Source organism: Colletes gigas, unplaced genomic scaffold, assembly GCF_013123115.1.
Source record: "Colletes gigas isolate AHSC1104 unplaced genomic scaffold, ASM1312311v1 Colletes_gigas_Sc00003, whole genome shotgun sequence".
Taxonomy (NCBI): Eukaryota; Metazoa; Arthropoda; class Insecta; order Hymenoptera; family Colletidae; genus Colletes; species Colletes gigas.
This window is the reverse complement of record NW_025106632.1, coordinates 8331158-8352863: the sequence shown is the minus strand read 5'-3', so window position 1 is coordinate 8352863 and position 21706 is coordinate 8331158. Positions and strand designations below refer to the sequence as shown.

The 21706-nt window shown below is 38.6% G+C and overlaps 2 protein-coding genes across 5 annotated transcripts; one reads left to right on the top strand and one right to left on the bottom strand.

Moving 5' to 3' along the window:
* Positions 1-2061: 2061 nt before the first annotated feature.
* On the bottom strand, positions 2062-9016 carry LOC122404614 (uncharacterized protein CG3556). Of its 4 annotated transcripts, none has more exons than XM_043408736.1 (7): positions 8862-9016; positions 7262-7389; positions 6917-7157; positions 6013-6260; positions 5331-5771; positions 3792-4259; positions 2062-2803 (listed from the first exon to the last, which is right to left on the bottom strand). In XM_043408736.1, exons 2-7 carry the CDS (start codon positions 7368-7370, stop codon positions 2742-2744), a joined length of 1569 nt encoding a protein of 522 aa, XP_043264671.1. In that variant the 5' UTR covers positions 7371-7389; positions 8862-9016; the 3' UTR covers positions 2062-2741. The 4 variants fall into 4 exon arrangements, with proteins under 4 accessions (XP_043264671.1, XP_043264673.1, XP_043264675.1 ...); XM_043408738.1 differs by having other exon boundaries at positions 3792-4256; XM_043408740.1 differs by having other exon boundaries at positions 5361-5771.
* Positions 9017-17934: 8918 nt separating this feature from the next.
* On the top strand, positions 17935-19803 carry LOC122404775 (odorant receptor 94a-like). Its single transcript, XM_043408999.1, has 5 exons — positions 17935-18161; positions 18276-18614; positions 18764-18965; positions 19027-19182; positions 19747-19803. The coding sequence occupies exons 1-5, from the start codon at positions 17935-17937 to the stop codon at positions 19801-19803; spliced, it is 981 nt and encodes a 326-aa protein (XP_043264934.1).
* The last annotated feature ends 1903 nt before the right edge of the window (positions 19804-21706 follow it).

Below are 21706 nucleotides of genomic sequence, written 5' to 3'. Positions count from 1 at the left end.
ACACGATTTTTTCACAACCTCCTATTCACTTGAACTTTTCTGGGCCCGCCAGTGGTGAATGAGTTCTGATTACGAATAAAAAAAAATTGATCTATACTCGGACCAACGAGACGGGTCAGCAAACGAAAACAAACGTTCCTGAATGTAACTCGTAAGTGTTCATTGGCAGCCAATGACTGGCAGCATCGACCAGACCGAACACTTTCTTTTTCTTCGCTGACTCGTCCCGTTGACCCGAGTATAGGATGCTAGGGATGGACTCGGGTAATCAAAGTGACAAGAGCGATAAAATTTGTGGAACGAACGGCACGCGCGGCACGAGTGTTACGCGCCATTCCGTGCCGCGTCGTCGCACGAGTAGTGATGTCTTTGATTCGTCGTTCCCAACCTCGAGAGTATTCCAATTAACTGATCGTTTCTGTAATTTACCCTTCACTGCCGCACGCGTAGTCGAAATCGCTCTTCCGTCGTCCTTCCATTTGTCACGTTAAACTCGTTTTGGCCGACTGGTCAATTTACGCATCGCTGCCATATCGCGAACCGTATATATACAATCATATTACAACGGACAAAAGTATTTTGAAGGCCATTGTGATAAAAGACCACCCTTAACGGGGGACTAACAAATGTCAACTAAATTTTGTAGAAAGTTTATCGAAACTCAATGCTTGTACAGCGGGTCGCTTGAATTCTGTCCACTTAAATATCTCGATCTTTTCAAACGATGCGAGAAAATATTAGTTACGAAAATCGTAAAATTTATGAAAGCACATAATATGGTATTTTTGCAAATGGAGGCGTAGAGGAAATATTGAGGTCAACTTTGTTCTTTGTCAAAATTGATTTCGACGGGATTGAGGACCCATGCACTGAACTTCTCTTGCATCGAAATGAACGTTCAGGCAACGGAACTGTGACAAGAAATTTTCAAAAATGAGTTCCATCTAAAAATGTCAGGAAAATAGCCTGTGCTTTGCTAACCTATATTTTAATTTGAATTTTTTTGCAAAGTCTAATCCGGTAGATTTGCCACCGTCAAAGTTGGTTTGGAAACTAAAAGCAAAAACTGCACGTGTAACTTTGGATATTTTAGCCAGTTTTTCGTGTATTTTAGTTTTGCCGACTGACGGATGTCCTGGATGAAAAACGTCTACGTGGTTATAGCCTCTGTTGCGTTGCTTGATTATTGATCACGAGCAGAAATTTAGTTACGGAAAATATGCGTTGAATAATGTAAGAAACTACTGTTTTCACTCCTTCGTGATACAAAAATAAAAGTAAGAGATTCAATAGCATTTCGTTCAGGTATTGCAGCTGAATACAGCTAGATTCCCTGATAATTGATAATAACAAACCACTGTCAGTGTTTACAAACTATAATGCTAGTAGAAGCAATGCGTAATAGTCAAACAAGTTACACCCCAACGCACGCGTATTCGACCAATTTTGAAAATCGATTTTCTTAAAAACGAGGGTCCGTGCAAAAAGTTTTATTCCATCGTATAGTTTTAAGTGGATTCTTAATAACAAAACATTCTTCATATCACAATGTATTTTAAGAGTTCTAAAGTAAAAAATATATAATTAATATTAAAGTAAAAATACAGATACGCATGTATAAAGAACAACATCTGTTCAAAATTAGGATTAATACTGCCCTAGTAAAATATCTCTGCGACCATTAAAATGTTTTTTTATAACAGTTTAAATTAGTTCTAATCGTTAAAATCTATCATAAAACTGGTAATTTGTTCACACCTTGTAATAGCATCAAAACTAAATCTCGTGGTGCTAACTACACAAAGAAGGCACGCATAGTCTGAAGTAGAAAAAAAAGATATGCTTGAATTGGAAGACTTTGGAAAATCGCTTAAATAAAGAAGAAATAGTCTGAGAAAGTGGAAACTACCATGGAAGTGGATAGCGTTGAAATCCAAAGGAACAAGATACCAAATCTAATTCATAATTGTACACTTTATTAATTTCAAAAAACAAAAGAGACTGTACATTGCGACGTTAGGCAAATTATGAAAAACCGTCGATCGAAACGCATTGTTCCAGATGAATTTTGATGTACGCATCGCGGCAAGCTTGACTTCGTTTCTCGTAGCACTGGAATTCGGTGATTGTAAAGCAACACGCGTAGCATAATATCAAGAAGTAGGTTAACTTGCTAATACATATAGATATGGGATTTATTAAATATCAATTGATACGTTGATCATCGATATGATATCGCCATATCGTATAAGTAGGTACAATGTGGTTGTGCATTGCAGTTTCATAGAAAATGTTATGCCTTTAGCTTAAGTTACGATTTACGATACGCATGGTTATCGTTATCACCATACGTCAGTCGAGTGTCGGTATACGTTAGGATGTGTCGTGCTTTTTTTTTTACCGACTAGTCGAATCGACCATTAGAGCAGAGTTCCAAAAACGTCACTGCCAGCTCTACTTCTTCGGCATCTTCCTAAGTAACTTGACGCACGAGTGGATCCGTACGAAATTAATTCTGGAAAATGTCGTGTACGTTTTCGTACACGCTTAGCGATGGCAGTGAATAAAATGAGCTTTCATTTTTTTTTAACATTTTTTTTTTGTTTTTTTTTATATTAATTCCGAGTAACTAGGCATTTTTTTAACTCTCTTTTTCTCGGTTTTCACAGTTCCGCTCGTACGATCCTTTCTTCGTCTATTTCTCAAACTGTTTCGACTAATTGTCGATGCTTCGTTGCTCTTCATAGTTTCTTATACCAAAAGAGATAGTGTTCGCCTTTGCTGATTTGCAGATCATCGACGCCTAAAAGTGTTCTTCTTTAGAGCATGACGGAAACGCTAAGACACTTAACGATACAGCAAATGAACAGCAACGCCGAGTTGTTAATGCAACGAAGGATTAAATGTAATGAAGTTGGGCTAAGTATAATGGAATCTTGTGCAAAAGTCTCTCAAAAATAAGACTTTACATAAAACAAATCTTGACTTAGCCATTTACAAGTTATAAAAATGTTATAAAAATATTCAATCTCATTATTAATTTCATATAAACATGTGTCATATTAAACCTTGTTTCCACGTTATAGCCATCCGTGTATTCCAACAATTTTTAACTCTACATTGTACGAATTTTTTTGCATATATCAAGAAGAAAATTATTTCTTAGTTACTTATGATGAATAAATTACTATTCAAGTTAAACAGTAATTGGTTGCAAAGATATTTCCATGAGGAAACATCACCTGCAAATTCTGTAAAATTTCCTCACTGAGCTTTACATGATTAATCACAAACTGAATTAGTATAACTGATACTACTAGATCGTTTGTATAGAATTCTCAATATCTTCTTGCAACATGTAAATTTTGTTGATTATTCTGTTCTATAAATCTGCCAAGATCGTTCTCTTGATACGTTTGACAATCAGGAAATGATGTGTCTATGGAAACGTTTGATGTATGACTTGATCAGTATAATTTAACCAACGCCAAACATCTGCATGCGAATTGTCACCCCACTAGATATCTGTCCAATAAAAAGATATTTCAAATCGATCGTCTTTAAGATACAAATCTATTTAGAAAAGGAGTGTCAGACACCGAAGATCAACTGCACTTTGCAGGTGTAAAACAATGACTATAATTCGAGAACAAACTCGAATGTGGCACATGTTTATATGCAGTTTTTACTGCGTACTGTCAATAAGTATGCTCATTCATATTTAAAGTGTGTTCGAAAACAGAAACGAATCGGTACCGTTCGTTTGCTGCGTCGTTAAGAATTGCTCATACCTCCGGGGGCAACCAGGTGATTACCCGGTGGCCTAGAAGGATTTGGAGGCGAAGGGAGTCGATAGAGCAGCCAGTAATGATAGGACATCGGCTCCTCTTTGTAGCCGGCTATCGTGTGAACGTAATGCCCGTTCGGCCATTTTGATGCAACAAATTGAAAATGGGGCGACATTTCTGCGGCAAGATGCATCACCTCGTAGAATGTTTCGTTTTTAGGAGCCGTCACTGTCAGATTATACGTCTCGTTCACGTGACTGCCAACCCACAGCGTATAAGAAACGTTCACCATAACTGGCATCCTGGTACTAACTATCACACTGCTGTCCGCATTACTGGCATTGAACGCATTCCCTGCACTGTTTCCCTTGTTTCCATTGCTGGTGTCGTTTCCCAAGCTTTCGTTATTCGCGTTAGTTCCAGAAGCTGCCGACACAGTCTCGCTAAGATTACTTGAAATCGTTGACTCTGCTGAACACATCGAACCATTTTTAATAATACACGATACGCAGTAAATTCTCGATTCTTCGTGTCTCTTAAAAACAAATGGCGATGAAATAGCATCTGTGCGAAACTATGATATACGTTAAATAATTAATTGCATATTTCTAAACAGGATATAATCCATTTTTACATTACGAACTGCCAATTTAGTATATGTCAGGCATTAAGAAAGGCTTACAAATTCTCTTCTTATTTCTTATTATTGTTTATGTTTATTTTAATATGTCCTGTCATTAACGCAACTTGCTGAAGACGTGCTAAGTGGCCCAGTCTTCCAGTCGTTCGAGAATATGACAACACTGAACCATACAATTTTACTCGTTAAATCCGATATCCACTATATCGAGATTTTACTGTACTTCCGAAGCAAGAATACAACAGTCCACGGAATAGTCAAACCCTTCTTAAGCAATTTTCACTTTGCACAACTTAAGATCCTCAGGTGTAACGTTAATATTTTAATGGAAGTTTGCGCAGTTATAGGACTTGAGATAATGAAATTAATGGTATAATAGTTTACGAGTTGTTAATATTTTAATGACATTCGTCATCAGAACATTTTTACGTTATCAATACATTTTTCAAAGTAAGGGCCCTTTAATGTAGAGACACATATCAAAAGAGCACAAAAGAAAATTTGCAATGCAAAGAAATGTGCATACATAAACATCTCCATGGGAGTTGAATAATTATAAGAATATGTTTCTGTCATATTATCTTAAATACATCTTTAGATCTTATATTTTCACAAAATTATTTTTCTATTTATCCAATTATTTTTACTTCTATACATTATTTTTTTTATGTTTTTTTTTAATATTAAATTCAGATGTTACATTCTTTGTATCGTTGATTTCTCTTATCCTGAAGTCTTAAAACTGTGCAAAATTTCCATTAAAAACTCATTATTACACCCCAGGAACCTCTTTTCGAGGTCAGTTACTCGATCAAAGACGATCATAAAATCGACTAATGACGAGAATGTGAAAGGGGGAAGGTAAATGACAAAGTAATAGGGAAACGGGAACTACTACTCACCGTTACCATTACTGTTACCATTACTGTTACCATTACCATTACTAGTGGTGGTAGTAGTGGTTGTGGTGGTGGTGAGTCGCGGCGGCGAGGTATCGGTGAGTCCTTGGCCACAGTCGAGAGTTCGAATGTTTGCCAAACCTCGCGGAGTCACCCCAAGAAGGGCCTCGGCTGTTGCGCGAACGTCACCAGCGAAAGAACCATCGGGTCGTTGCTGGCTCGTCATCCATGCGATGGCGGCCGATCGATTCCAGTTGTCAATAGACTCGTTTTCTGCTTCCTCGAGAGCTTGCAACGCCAAAGCTGTCGTTCGCAAATCCCCAAAACTACCGTCGCGTCTTTGCGCCAAACCGATCGATGGTTTGCGTACGAAATGATGAAGATTTCGATGTCTGTGATCTTGAACGATACACTTCAGGGCGAGGATCACCATCGCGACTGTGTCTAAAAAGGAACGTACGTTAAGAAGAGCAACAGCATTCGCGATTGTCACGGATGAAAGGGTCATGCACGTATCAAAGAATTTTTCGAAATATTCATTCCTGCACTTTGTTTTCCTCAAAGTACTTACTAACTTCTACTCCAAACATTTTTTTGTCTGACTAGTGCAAGTGTCTAGAAAATCGGTGCTACGGTTAGGATGAACACTCTGTGTAAACCTTAACTGGACGATCGCGACGCTCACCGACATTGTGGTCCTGATAATCGTTCGCGATGTCCAGCAACCGACGTATCTGTCTTTTTCGCACGTGGGCTTGGGCGTTGCACGCAGCTAGCGTCGTAAGGGCGAATTCATAGTCCGTGGGCGGCTCGTGATGTTGGAGCGTTCCGATCAGATCGTGACCGTGAAACTGCCTTGGATCCGTGCACATGGCGTTCAAGGCGAGGGTGTAGCGCGCCAATCTTACCGGAGAGAAACCGATTTCTCTGTGCCTGAGAAAATTCAATCGATCACCATTCGTTCACTCTTCGTGGAGAACGAACGTTCGATCTACCGAGCACTGACAAGCATTCATGACGAAGTCGTTTCGTTCTGAAAGTGCTATGACAGCGGTTCTCAACGACGCTTAACTGCGTCGGTATAGAAGTCGGTACCATCAATTGTCGATTGCTTTTATAATCGTAGAAAACTAAATTGCACGTAAAATCGATGAAGCGTTCTTTAAAGATGCGTTTTCTCGTCAATCTTTGACTCACAAAGTAATAATAAAGAAAGAGGGAACAAAGGATGTTTGTAAAAGTGCGAGCTGTGTCTTGATAACTGAAATAATGAAAGCGAAAAATTATATTCTATTGCGGGAATAATTTTTGGTGAATAGATATACCCTCGAAATCCTACGCACTTTCGAGAAAAAAATTAATTGCCGAAAATATAATGTCTGACCGTGAATGAATGATTCTCCTGAAGTTTCATGAGTATGTTTAAAATATCATAACTTTTGGACGGATTGAAGGATTTTAACGTTTCAAAATGCGAACAATGCGTATTAATGGAGCTCTAGAGCCTCCAAAAAATGGGCCGAAGATATACAATAGGTGTAAGGTCTACTCGTATACCTCGTCTATAGTTCGACGCTGCGAATCATTACCTCCATAGCAGCAACACTATTTCGAGCTCCATCTGTTTGCTGCTCAGCTGCAACTCGATCGGTGCCGCAGGAGCGACGTTATCTTCCCGCGAGAGGTTGCTCAGTCGAAGGACCAACAGAACCCGATGAGTATCGTTCCCCCAACCAGCGTCTTTGTCGCGCTGACTCCATAGCCATGCAGTCCCGCGTTCTAAAATACCCTCAGCGTCCGTGTCGCTCGGACCGACATCCGCCATGTTTCCTATCGAACGAACCGTGTTACCGAATCTGCATCCTACTCAACTACACGTCGCTATCTCGTGAAAAATAAATCGTTCGAATCCGCGAATAGTTAGCAGAACGTACCTTCGCCGTGAACCACGCCGAGCGTCCACGAGCACATTAAGAAGAGGACCATCACAGCTGCCATACTCGCCCTTCCCCACATTTTCACCGGAGATCGAACGATACGCATACAGACTCGTCGATAGCGTCTGCAAGAAAATATAAGAACAAGATATTCGTGCTTGCTTTCGTTGTCCCTATATCGTACGACCACACCTCCCCGTCCGCCCTTTTGCCTTTCTCGAAACCTCGGCGGAACGTTTGTTGCCTCGTAAAGTCCGCGCGTTCGATCTTTTAATTAACGTCAATTACGAGCGACGCTCGATCAATACGATTCGACCGATCGTTGCACAGACGCCGGCGAACGAGACATGGGGACGCCTAGCGTCGCTACGGCTGCGGAAACACTACTGGGAACAACGCGATATTGCGTGGGATCGATATCGTAGCAACCGTCGTCCTCCGAAGCGACGTATATGCCCGTAGTTACTCCTTAACTATATAGGCAGATACGTGTACCTGCGCTCTCCCTTTCCGTGCTTTTCCCTAGTTGTTAGTCTCTTTCTTTCTACCTCCCATTACACACGCCACCGTCACCGTCACCGACACCGTCACAGTCACCGCCATCGCCGTCGCCACCGCCGTCGTCAACGCGACAACCACCACCTCGCTCTGCCGCAGCTACGGCCCAACCGTCGCATAACTTTTACATTTTTATCGGCATCCCTGCGCGATCTATCCGTTACGGAGCCTCGAGCAGCGTTATCGAGCGATCGATCATATATCTTTCAAAGATATCGCCGCATCTCGCCCTTTACCCCGCGCGACAAAATTATAAATCGCGAGATAACGAATTCGCGAGCTTCGGTCTCCTCGTCGATTGATATCTTTCTGTTTGCGTACGAAAACAAAATAATCGAGTACGATGAAAACGAAACGCATCAAATTTGTACTTAATCGATATACTTCGACTGTTTCTCTTCGATTTTTGGTATTTCTCTCGAATACATTAAACGGACGTTCGAACGAAGCCCGAACCGCGAAAACAGACTTCTTTCGATTCTCACTGTCGCTCATCGTCGTCGTTGTCGTCTTCTTCAACTCCTCCTGTTGTGCTCGTTCCCGCGTTTGGCTTCTACGCGACGATGAATTTAAATCGCTGATAGACGGAAGGACTGGCTCTTCGGAATCAAATCCGGATTAACCGATCGTCACTCGCGTGGAAAAATGCCGTTATCGACCGCCCGACAGGAAGAGTGTAAAGAGTTCGTACGTACCGTCCAAACGGAATACCGTCGAAAGGTGGCGAAGGTGTTGGCAGAGAGAAAAGAAGAAGAAACTGAAGAAAGTGGACAACGACGATGGCGACGATGACGACAATGGGACGAGATACCGTTGCGCGATGCGCCTATCGAATGAATGCGCAATGCGGATCAAACTTCAAGGAACATCGACGTGTCTGGTGTGAACGGCACTGGAACGGTACTCGATTCTGCGCAGATTTCCGTTCTTATCGAATGACTCTTTTCGGACTCACGGATCATTTTCGATTGCAACGCTCGCCCGCAAGGTGTTGAACGATATACACGCGTTTATGCACGAAAACACTGTACGGGTTTACCTCGGTGTTATCTGCTCTCACGTTTCGCTGATACACAAATCCCCTAACGCGTCAGAAAATTAGAACACGCACGACGTGCCGAGTCCATCGTTGACGCGACTAACTTGAACAACGCGAGACCGACGACGCATCGAACGAAACGGGTGCGAAGGGCTTCGAGGTCGCCCTCTTTCTTCCATTATCGAGGGTAGCTAGGCGTCTCCCCTCTTCGATCCTCTGTGCAGATCGAACAAATCCCTTCTCTGCTGCGACGAGAACATTTACACCGAAAGCCCTTCTCTATCGGTAGGTGCGATCGATTAAAATAAAACGCGATAGAATCTGTTTACATAACGTAAGGGTGAAGCTTTCAACAGATTTTAGAAATATCGTAAAGTTTCGTACGTTGAGTAGACATTAAAGAACAAAAGCGTGTGGTTAAAATTGACGATGGTTTCTAAATCTTTTGTACCACGGACGAGGTAGAGGAACGTTGCGAGCAATGCTTTTTGCGTCGCACAGATTTGGTACTCGCAAGCATCCTTACCGTTTCCGGGTTACTTCCAACGTTATCGGTTCAGACTAGAATACGACGTCAGCACTTTTAGCGTCTAGAATCGAGACTAAATATTGGAGAAAATATTTTGGAAATGAAGAAAGTTCAATCGTAGAAGCGACTCTGGGCGAAGACTAACATGCAGACCTGGTCTCGAGTTTGAAATTATTATCGTGCTATTCCTCTGGTTAATAACTCGCTCTTACAGACGCTTAAATAATTTAACGTTTCTGTACGAAATTGCAAAATTAATTGCAATTCAACGAAAACTTTTCATTTCTTTTCGGTTGTAAATAAAAATTTTCCAATGTAATATTTCAAGAAGATAATTGCTTAATATTTTTTGCTGCTTACATTTGTGTCTTTTGTTTTTATTTATGATGTATTAATATGCAGTTGGTAAACCGTTTTGTTATTAAACTTTATTGCACCTTATTGGTATGGATAGTATTAATCCAATGCATTTTCTTATTAGCATAGAATTGTATATATATTAATATTATATTGTAATTCAGAGGATTGTGATGGCTACTTCGTTATATTGATATTTCGTCTTGTTACAAATAGTTTTACAACACGAGCGTGGAGTCGATGCCGCTATAGTAGACCCAATCGTGTGGTCACTGGGATATGGAAGTAGCACATCTATATCTGCGTTCAAATATTTAAAACGGTCCACGATTCCCTCGATACGACAAACTATACGACGACTGTATTAACGCTCACTGTATCTCAGTCAAGAATTAATCCTCCACCATCGTTAATTGTGGAATTGATACAATTTTTAAAAAATTATTCTCACACACGGTGTCTCACATATGTTTTTCTGACATAATTCACACGATCGAACTTGAACTCGCCAGTAAAAATTACCTAAGCTCATTGTCCCAATGACCAAGTTAAATGCCGTATTGCGAATGCGATTCTTGTTCGTTGATTTTTTTCCGAAATCAATAGTTACTTCCTTATCGCTCGACCCATCGACCCAAATCCGTTTAGGCGACAACGCGTCTAAAGGAGAAACCACACAGAAAAAGGTATTGCAAATGTTTTGCAGTATTCATAATATTTGTGCTTTGCAAGTGTACCAATAAAGTAAAAATATTGTACTCGGCAATTGCTTTAATGTGTAAAAACAATGTACATTAAATTTAACCGTTACATGTTTCCTGAAAAATATTTCAGAAAGTAAAAAGGAAATAATTTTTCGTTTAACATTCGACCCTTACAGCTCCAGAAATTTATTTGCACTTAAATTCTAAGTACAACAAAATTTTCTGAACAATTGTAATATTGACACGTATAATGTAAAATATAATAGTTATTCAAATGTTACATTACTGTGTCCAATAAGCAATTAATATTTTCTATGATTTAAAACTACATTTACTGAAAAATTAACTTCTACTCTGCAAAATATTTTGCTCTCCTTGGAGCCTCATTGAATCCCTGACATTTTTATCACCATTGCTAATGAATGAGAACCACTGATTGCTGACTATTAATGGCTGTGCTGACACCTGTTGAGAACCGTTTGAACCTCAACCATTCCTATTTTCTGATATCATTGACTAAATTAATCAGTAAATCAATCACATAGTTTACTGAAACAATGTTCATCCGTTTATTTTGTTTAGATGACTTCTGTGGATGACAATTCTTATTTAAAACAATCATTAGGAAGCATCGTATACTTTGTAAAATATAGCTTTTAGTTTCTGTTTCGAATGACAATATAAATTTCTCAGAGCATATAAGTTTTAAAATGTTAATAAACATATACGACTTAAAATTCTTTGATAAATAAAGTTGTGGAAATTATGAGACTGTAAATACGTTGTTTTTAAGAAACGACAAACCTACACATGCTAATATCAATACTATTTTTTGTGTAGAAGAAAAACTTTCCCACATTAGCTAACTTTACTGATGTTAGTGTTTGAATTGGGTATAGTTTCAGGCGCCACCGGTCTTTAGGTTATGTGGTCGTTTTAAAATCACTGATTTTTTACAATGTCGGTTCTTACTGACTAGCACAGACAAGGTATTCAAGTAGATCTGACATAGATTTTGTATTTTTTCGGACAATTTCTCTGGAACCTTATTATCATTTCGATATCACTCGCAACATTACCAACACGCTATAGAAAACGATCATAGCGCTTATTGTGGTAGGAATTAAAGATGTACGGTCCAGAGTTAGGAACCAATCGACTAATTTAATTGGACTAATCAATCGATTAACGGATGCGATTGAAAATTTAGTCGTCAGAAGTAGGTCGCGATTAACAATCAAAAACAGCTGTTTCAGAGGAATAAGAAATGTAAAAGACTCACCGATCGTAGAATGCAACAGTAATACCTGGAACCATGAAGTTCTCTGGATCATGAATCCACGAATAAATGAGATGTCAGGATTCTGCAAAAGAAGACCGAAAATATAACATTCTGTCTTTAAAATTGTAGAAACTGTAGTTTCAATACAAAGATTTGCAATAATTTTGTAAATTTAAAACTGATATAACAAAACTTGAAATTAACAATAGGAATTTTTAAACAAAGTACAAATATACTTACACTTTTTCGCTCGTGGAGCATCGCCAAATACTCCCCTTCAGTGATGCACTGACACTAATACCGATAACGAGTAATTTTAATTTTGTTAAGAACAATTGTAAAAGTCGTTAAAGACTATAGTAGGATAAGAAATGATTCTACTATCGCGATATATGAAGCAAAGAGAGCCACGATGCTCTGGACGAAATTTACAAACGCGCAATATACACTGACTCGACCTTCGCGTGTGCCAAAACTATAAACGAAACTCTACTCGAAGCCACGGTGCTTCGAAAGACAATAACCTATACTACGGAACAACCACTGATTCTACCGACCGCATTGCACGCGGTCATCAAAGTTGCTGAAATAAAACTCAAATTAGAAATAAGAAATAATTAAGTAATCATATAGAGTTATCTATTTATCGATTTAGTATTAAATTTAATCGATAATTCAATACAAATAGATAAAGAAGAAGTACGTACCCCATTAGACGCGAAGCCTGTCAATGTACCTCATCACACAAGTTTCCAGAGGACGAATGAGGAGCAGGTCCGAACACGTTCACCGCGCGAATTAATGGGTGGGGAGTGGGGTGAGGTAGTCACGTAGTCCAACGTCTCGATTCTCGATGTGCATTTCCGAAGGAAAGATTAAACTTTATATCTCGAATAAATGAAAATAAACAAAATAAATATATAAAATAAATAAAATAAATATAAAAGGATACCAGACAAACAATTTTATTAATCACTTACTAATTTATTATCGATATATGTATGTACTTTCGTGACGTCACAATGCAAGATAGCCAATCATTGGCGCTGCTTGAATATCGATCTGTTGTGGAATACGACAGTAACTAGAACGATTGAAATATATTAATTCTAACCACGCAAACATATAAATAATTTGTATATATTCATTTTCAATCTAAATGTCAATCAGTTTCTCATATAAATGTTCCTTTTGTGTATAGTATATTTTCTAAGGTTATTTGTTTAAATTCTCACCAGATCTGCATAAAAATCTTCCTTAATTCTTTATCGATAATATTGGGTTTGACACAGCAATGGTAAGGAGTATAAAACTGTACGCAACTGTAGCACTGGTATAAACGAAGTATGGAATCACGTCACATTCAATTATTTTTTCCGTAACACACAGATCGAAGGAGCAGAGAATGTATAGTGTTGTCGTGTCACGCGGAGAAGGAATTCGTCAGCTCAGCTCCAAGGTGAAGACGGCTGGCCGGCGACTAAGGATGTAAACATAACCTGACTGAGTTACAAAAGAAAACGACTGTATTGGATCACTGTCCCAGGTTTTGTAATGCTAGCAATGATAAGAATAAAATCGCTTTTAAAAATTATTTTCGAACACACGAGAAATAAGCACAAGTAATAGACTAGAACAGTTAATGAGTGAGTGTCAGGGCCCTACAAAGTAAAATGCAAACTTCATATAGGTTAATGTTTTTGTGCATTCGATACATTGAAAGTGGTTTGATTTCTATGGTTAGAATTAACATATTTTAATCGATCTACTTACTTACGTGTTCCAAAACAGATCGATATTCAAGCAGCGCCACTGATTGGCTATCTTCTATTGTGACGTCACGAAAGTATATCGATAATAAATAAATAATAATTAATTGTTCGTCTGGTATCTTTTTGTACTTATTTTATTTATTTTATATATTTAGTTTCTTTATTTTCATTTATTCGAGATATAAGGTTTAACCTTTCTTTCAGAAGTACACACCGGGAATCGAGACGTTGTGTTGGACTACGTGACTAACTCACCCCACTCCCCCACCCATTAATTCGCGCAGTAAACGTGTCCGGACCTGCTCCTCATTCTTCGTCTGGAAACTGGTGTGATGAGGTACGGTGACAGGCTTCGCATCTAATTAGCTATGTACTTTTTAATTATTGTGATCTAAACATTTCTAATCGTTACTAGTATTCTCCGGCACTCTCTGTTGGCGATTTCGTTTCGTATTAATACTTTTCTATTATAAAATCAGTTGAATCTTTAAGTCGATATGTAGACAGGTCTGTGTGCTTACTTAATTGTTTCTTATTTCTAATCCGAATTTTTGTTTCCAGAAATTCTGATGACCGCGTGCAATGCTGTCGGTAGAATCAGTGGTTGTTCCGTAGTATAGGTTATTCTGTTTCGAAGCACAGTGGCTTCGAGTAGAGTTGCGTTTACATTTTAGGTTACACGCGAAGGTCGAGTCAGTGTATATTGCGCGTTTGTAAATTTCGTCCAGAGCATCGTGGCTCTCTGCTTTAAATATCGTGACAGTAGAATCATTTGTTCGCCGAATTTGATTTTCGGCCGCGTTAGTTTAATATTCTCTTTAATTTTCAAAAATTCAAATTACTCGTTACCGGTATTAGAGTCAGTGTATCACTGAAGAAAAGTATATATTGGGCGAAAGTCTACGAGTATAAAATGTAAGTATAATCCTGCTTTATTCTATACGCGTCTAGAAAAAAATGTTTTCAAAATCTTTTATATTAAATTATGAAATGTTTGTAATTTTTACGGTCGATTATAATTATTTTCTTGTGCTTTACAGCCTGTGAATCTCGTCCTTACATCCTGGAAACCATCAGAACCATTTAGATGACTTCGCTGATGTATTTCACTGGGCAGCAGCATCTCGTCATCGTCGCAGAGGTTATGCCATCGTAGTCAACGATTGGTGAGTTACGATTTTTGTTCCTCCGGTCCCCAATCATGTTGTAGGACGAAAGGTCCAAATCAACACGGGTGACCGGTTGTATACATGGTAATTTTGGCGAGTACAGTGACCGCGGGTATTTTTTATACCCGTGAGTAGAAACATATGTATATTGATTTATTTTGTAGTTCAGGTTAGGGTCTTTTTGTACTCCGCGATTTTTAATATGACATGAAAGTATATTATAGAGTAATAAAATAAACAGAGTGATGTTTATAATGTACATTGAATGGAAATTCCTTTACTTATAATTACATTATGTATATTCAATGATGATTATTGAATATATAACGTTGAATATTAATTGTTTTTTATGTTGTTCATGTCTGACATCCAGATATAATTCAGTCTTCCCTTACGTATTAAAAAATATGTTTCAATTCGTGTACAAAAAGACATTTCGCGACGGGTAAATTCTTGTGTCAAAGTATCATACATTATGTACTATTTTCATTTTTAAAAAATCCGCTTTGACGATGGAATCTCCCGAGGGTTAAATATTTTAATTAGTTCGCTTCAATAATTTACCGTAAATTTTCAAAGCAATTATTTCATTGTAAAGTCTTTCGTCTTAAAGAATTCAATTTTAATCAGAATAACTTCCTTTACTAACAATATTTTTTATTATTAGTATGTATTGAACATTTACTCTGCATTTATCACAAATAGAAAGTCCAGTAAAAGAAATACATTAAAAAAGAATAAAGAAATACTATTTCGTTATCCGCTAGCATTTATTATAATCATTTTTTCTAGTTCAGGATTTTCAGGATATTTTTCCGTGTTCGTTGCCTAAACTCCCCCAAGTGCCCAGGTGCTTCTTGCGTGAGTGAAGGCAATGGGCACGATGATTTAGTTTATAACAATTTTTAATAACATACTATATGTGCGACTGACATTGCGCTAGTGTATCGTGCGCGACGCAATTTCCACATGTGTGTGTGTGGTTAGGCTGTGGAATTGCGTCGTTTCAAAAGTTCAGTAAACAAATAAGCATACAAATAAAATTCTATTTCGTCTTTTACATATTTTTTGCATACGCGAAGATCATAGTACAAAATATTTAATGAAACATAAACGACAGTTAGCTTCTTGATCTTGAGAAACGTAATGAAGAAAATCGATTATTATTTATATAGTACATTTTATCAAAGATTCTCTTACTTGAAAATAACGTAATAATTATAACATAAATACGCAATGGTCACTAGTCTTCGTCAGTTGATTTCAGGATTTGGTACGTACCCTTAGCGTGTGAATGTTTGCAATGTTCGGGTGTCGGAGGAACCCCGGGGCTTCCTCTCTAGATTAGGCTCTTGCGCCCGGACATTATGCGTGAGAACCGTGGAGTGTCTGTTTGTGAGAATGCATTTTGCAACTTTTTAAATATAGGGTTAGGTAGGTAGGTCACTGAACTTCTGGTATGCGTGTGTTAGATTTAAGTAGGTAGGGTCAGGATAGGACTGTCACAGTCTTTTTTCGGGTAGGCGCGTTTTCGCATGGCAGTCCTGGAAATTCCTGTAGTTCGATTTGGAGAATCGAAACGTTATCCTATCCAAACGAATTGTACTGTTTGTTTTGGTTTAACTTTCGATTCTTGAAATCGCGCGGCTTCACAGTCGCTCTTCGCGCTCGCGGTCGTGGTTAGCCCCCCTCGAAACGTTCGTTCGGCTCGAGTTTCTTCACGGCTGTTCCGATAACAATTCCTAGAATTGTTTGAGGATTGCGTATTGCACGGAATCTCGAGCCTAGGCTTAAGTTTCAGGCTCGGGAAGGACCGCCCGAAGAAAGAAGAGGCCACGTGCCGAAGAGGCCCTGACAAATTGTCTCAAGAGCGGGCTGCAACGAATGGCTCTTCATCTTCATTTTCGGATGATGTTGGATAGTCATTGCACGTTTCTACTTTGTCACTGTACTTGCTTGTAGTTGTAGTTCTTGTAGCTTTTCAGATGGTACTTGTACCACAACGTCCACTATTTTTTTTATCGCGTTTACATCCAGGATAGCGTTGCGAATATTTAAACTTATCGCGATTACTTTTAGCGTTGCGAACGATGAACATTTTTCGCGTTTGCTTTTCAGGGTAGCGTCGCGAATGAGAATCGATCGCGGTTTGTCAATAGCGTTGCGAAATATAAATGTTATTCGCGTTTTTTTGTCTAGGTAAAGTTGCAAATACATGATCGCATAGTTCCATTTAGCGTTGCGAACAACGAGAATCTTTCGCGTTTCCTTTCAGAGTAGTGTCGCGTACCAGCATTGATCACGGTTTGAAGTAGTGTTGCGGAAAATAAGTTTTATTCGCGTTGTTTGTCAAACGTCAGGGAATCTTATGAAGATAAAAAGAAGAATTTAATAACGCCGGTTACTGATATTGTACTGAAATATAATTTACTTTTGCCGTAATATCTTATTTTGATATCTGTCGAACAAAATAAAATTCAAAGAGAAACGTAAAACACGTAATTGAAATATACCGACAGATAAACGGAAGGTTGACGGTAATATGCCGTACTTGTTAAATATTTACTCTCTTTTCTTCATTAAAAATTCCTACTATGCATTTTACATACTTGGCGGAGTTTGTCGTCGGCTTTTCCTATTTATATTTTTACAGAAAATACACCCTTATGTAATGACTCGACGGAAAACATCGTAGAGAATGCAAGGTAGAAATACGAATAGGAAGAGTCGTATCATTGCTCTTGAAAATATAAAGAAGTATCATGCGCCGTCGTATTCTCGGTCATTATGGTAATAATACAGCACGCGAACCAGAAGCAATTCGACGTTAGCAATTCTTTCGAGACGAAACAAAATATCGGTTCTACAAACTTCAGTAATCCCCGAACCTTCGTCCAAGAAACATTCAAGTTTGAAAAGATAAAGTGTCGACATTGTTCATATATTGGCAATATTTAAGTCATGATAGTAACGAAGGCGTAGTTTCCTTTTTCCATGGTGTTCGATCAATAACATTGCCTAAGTCTACGTCGAATTTTCCAACAAAGTAGTGAAACTAGATCTTAAAATAAAATTAACTGTCAGTGAATACATAAAAATGAGATAAATTATTTATAGAGTCGATAATGCATACGTTGCGATGGATATTTAAGATACACATCCTGTGCGGTTGTTCGCGAACGTCTCTTTGGACGTCTCCGATTAAAAAGTTTTTGTACACCGTTTACACGTTTGTTTTGTTCGCTATAATACACAGCCTCATGTTGACTCAAATTTTCGACATAATATATAACGTCGACAGCCAAGAGAGTTTAAGCGACAACTTTTATTTGACGTTGGGAATCTTTGGGTCTTGTTGTAAAATGTGCACTTTGTTAATAAGTCGTGAGAATTATGCAATTTTGATCAACACTCTTCATAAGGAACCATTCGTACCGGTGAACACCGATGAAATCAAAATTCGAACGAGATTCGACAAATTGGCAAAGTGAGTCCATTACGCTTGATTTTAGTACAATTATTTCGATGTTTGGTAGGATTACATAGTTTTGCCAGTAATGTAGTAATCTTCGTCAAGAAACCGACAGTAATATTTTCACAGATGGAACGCGATTGCCTACATGACGGTATTCGAATCCTGTTTAGGATGGATGATCGCTACGTCGATCGTTCCAGATTTCAGAAGTCGTCAATTAACGTATCGAATCTGGTTACCGTACAACTATTCTTCTTCCTTTGTTTTTGCTATTACCTACGGTTACCAAGCTGTAGGTATGACGATCGGCACGCTTGTGAACATTGCTTGCGACAGTCTTTTCAGTGGTTTGTTAATTCACACGTACTGTCAATTCGAAATACTCCGACATCGTCTGAAGCATATTGTAAAGAACCAAAACGATTCGGCGAAACAGTGTGCTTATCTTCATAATCATATATACAAGTTGGTCTCCCGTTCTTTTTACACTCTGAAAATTTACTGTATAAACTGTATACGTGGGTCTACGAGGATCCATTAACGATCATGACAGGGCTAATAGTTTGTGAAAGTAAACGAGTTCGATAAAATAATTTTTTCTAATATCGTTTTAGATTCGCCACGATGGTGAACAATGAATTTAAGACGATGGTACTTATACAGTTTCTGGTGAGTATTACGATGTTTTGCTTCGACCTTTACCTGTTGACGCAAATTGAGGTGGGCTCAAAATTTATGGAAATGATGCTCTTCGCGATGTGTACGCTTATGCAAATATTGTACTACTGTTGGTACGGGAACGAAATTAAACTGAAGGTACAGCAAACAATTCAATTTGCCATTAAATCGCTGAAATTTTATACGCTTTCTTCGGTAGAGTCTCGAAGTACCGAACATGGTAATTGAAAGTAACTGGACGTCTTTGGACAACGACGCTAAGAAAATTCTTTTAATGATTATGAAACGTGCGACGAAACCCATCGAATTTTCCAGCGCGCATCTCGTGTCTATGAATCTCGAAACATTTAAAACAGTTAGTACAAAATATATATCTATATTTTCTCAACTGGTATCAAAGACCTCTAAATTGTTGAAACAGTTGGATTCATTCTAGTAGTAACAATCTCAGACGGTTAAAAAGAAAGTCTAAATGAAATGGAAACATTTGTTCCATTCTGGCGTGGTCTGCATGACTAAGAGAATGTTCAGCGTAGGTGATAGTACAAATTCGTTGCATGAAATAAATAATAAAATTATATATTCTAATACATAAATGAATGGATAATCAAAATATTAATATTTCGAAGAGTGAAAATAATATATTTACGTATAGAAATAAAGTATAAATGTCTCTTTACGGTTAGTAAGATATATGGTCCTGAGAAATGTTTGTTAAAAGTTTGATGTTCACAAAATTTTTGTACGTCAATTTTGATTTTCTTTCTAACTTGATGTATGAAAATACCTTTCAATATTTATAAGAATTGTCACGTAAATCGGTATCATTGGTAATACAGTATTCAAAGCGTGGCACATTTTATAAGAATAATCCCTTCGCAAACAATAATCGTACTCATTAATCATACGCTTGTTGCAGATATTAAAAACCTCATACTCCGCGATGAGCGTGCTCCAACAAGATAAAATTCATTAGATGGGGCATTAATTTTAAAGAATATTTCTCGGTGAGTGGAAAATAGGGATGAAAATCGAGTTACGCGCAAAACTCGAGAACTGTGCTTGCGATCTCTGGTATGATTAGCAATACACTTTAAAAACAATTGTTGATATTTCATTCTGTCGATGTTAAATAATGTTAATGTTAAATAAAATTACCGACATCGATCGCGAACGCGTATTCGGAACGAACGGAGCACCGTAGAGCTTAAACATCATACTTGAAATATTTTATTTTCATTCGTCCAACGAAAGTATTTATTCGTTTTGTTCAACATAGAAAATCGAATTAAATAATATGATTCGTGGTAACGTATTTGTAGAAAATGTCACGCGTCCAAGACGGTAAAAGTAGGGATGTCCAGTACGTTTTGACACTAGTAAAGGGTTCAACGACAGTTTTCAGGACCTAGGGGCTAATCGACGGACCTCGCGTACTCCTCGTCCAATCTACAATCTAATCCCCGTTAGCGTAACTTCGACTCGCCATTCGGGAACGAAATGGGCTTCGAACGAGAGACTTTCACGATCTTGATCTTTCGCGTAGCTCTCGTCGTGCATTTCGCGAACGCTCTGCACGTAATCGCGAACGCGTTTCACCGTCTTCTCGGCATCCGAGAACGTCTGAATTTAGTTTCCGCGCCGCCATTTCCACGCGGTTACGCTCACCGCCTAATCTCCGACGCGCGACGCCGTTTTGTAACAGCGTCGTCTATTTACCTTCGACTTCTGCTTGGCGGGATTCGAATACCCGTCAGACGGAGGAGACGCTCCAGAGGGTGGATTTGACGTTGTGAATGGGGAGAAGTACCGAAGGGGAACAAGCGTTCCGATGGACGAGCTTTTATCCCGATGCACGTATTCGAGAACGTATTTCTGGTCATCGTGGAAAAAGGGGAGACAAACGTTAAAATTCTATTCATAGGCGTGTTAATGCATAGTCATTGGCTAAATAATTAAATGGTAGAAGAAGAAAGGCTCGTTTAGTGGTCTTGTGAAACGTAGAGTTAATAGATTTATCATTGAACGCTGATTTAAAACGTTAGGTTGCAAAATTGAAAATTGATGAAAAATACTAGTTTGAGAAAGAGAAGTTAACAATTTTAAAATAGGTTAACCGGTGGTCAAATAGCCCGATGCTCGAGTATCTGCTTTTTTCATCTTTGCCTTGATCTTTACGTCCAATTGTGTAGCGGTTACAAGTTCATTTATAGTTGTTTCATGCCTGGTGTAGCCTCGCAATAATAACAGCTCGAAGCAAATTCACCCAGTTCAATTTACTACGTGACAACGTTCGAAAAGCCTCGAGGAGACTCGGCGTAGGTGTCAGAAATTTATTTTACGGGGCTCGTTCGTCGGAACGTTCTCGTTTCATCGTTCGACAGATGGAAACAGTGTTGTCCGGTCGGAAATCGACGCAAACAAATCAATCGGTACGGAATGAAATCAAACAAAAGCGCGATACATTTCAGGCATTCCGCTCACGCCTTGGTTCTTCTGTTTCTCTTGTACGGTCGAAAGCCGGGGGATGAAAGATGAAAAATAGGAACTGTGTAGTCGTAGCAGCGTTGTCACTCACTTTTTCGTTTTCTATCTCTCAGCCCGGCTACCTTTTCGTTTTTGTTCTCTCGACACTCTCGCGACGGAGACACGCTCTACTAACGATGGACGATCTCGTTTCGCGTTGGACGATGTCGCATCCTCTCGTCACCACTTTGTATTCGCGGCAACGGATCTTCCGGCGTATGCCGTTCGCGATTTAAAAATGAAAAAGAAACTTTTTAACGCGAACAAATATTTCGCTAAAAAGCATAAACGGTTCGATCGAATGGGCCGAGATGCCCATTCGTTCAAAATTATTATTAAATTATCATCATCGG

Coding starts and splice junctions, on each gene's coding strand:
- LOC122404614 (XM_043408736.1), bottom strand. CDS start 7,370: ATGCGTATCGTTCGATCTCCGGTGAAAATGTGGGGAAGGGCGAGTATG. Junction 7,158..7,261: donor CGGCGTGGTTCACGGCGAAG/GTACGTTCTGCT, acceptor TTCGTTCGATAG/GAAACATGGCGGATGTCGGT. Junction 6,261..6,916: donor ATAGTGTTGCTGCTATGGAG/GTAATGATTCGC, acceptor GAATTTTCTCAG/GCACAGAGAAATCGGTTTCT.
- LOC122404775 (XM_043408999.1), top strand. CDS start 17,935: ATGTTGACTCAAATTTTCGACATAATATATAACGTCGACAGCCAAGAG. Junction 18,615..18,763: donor CTTCATAATCATATATACAA/GTTGGTCTCCCG, acceptor ATATCGTTTTAG/ATTCGCCACGATGGTGAACA. Junction 18,966..19,026: donor GGAACGAAATTAAACTGAAG/GTACAGCAAACA, acceptor TTTCTTCGGTAG/AGTCTCGAAGTACCGAACAT.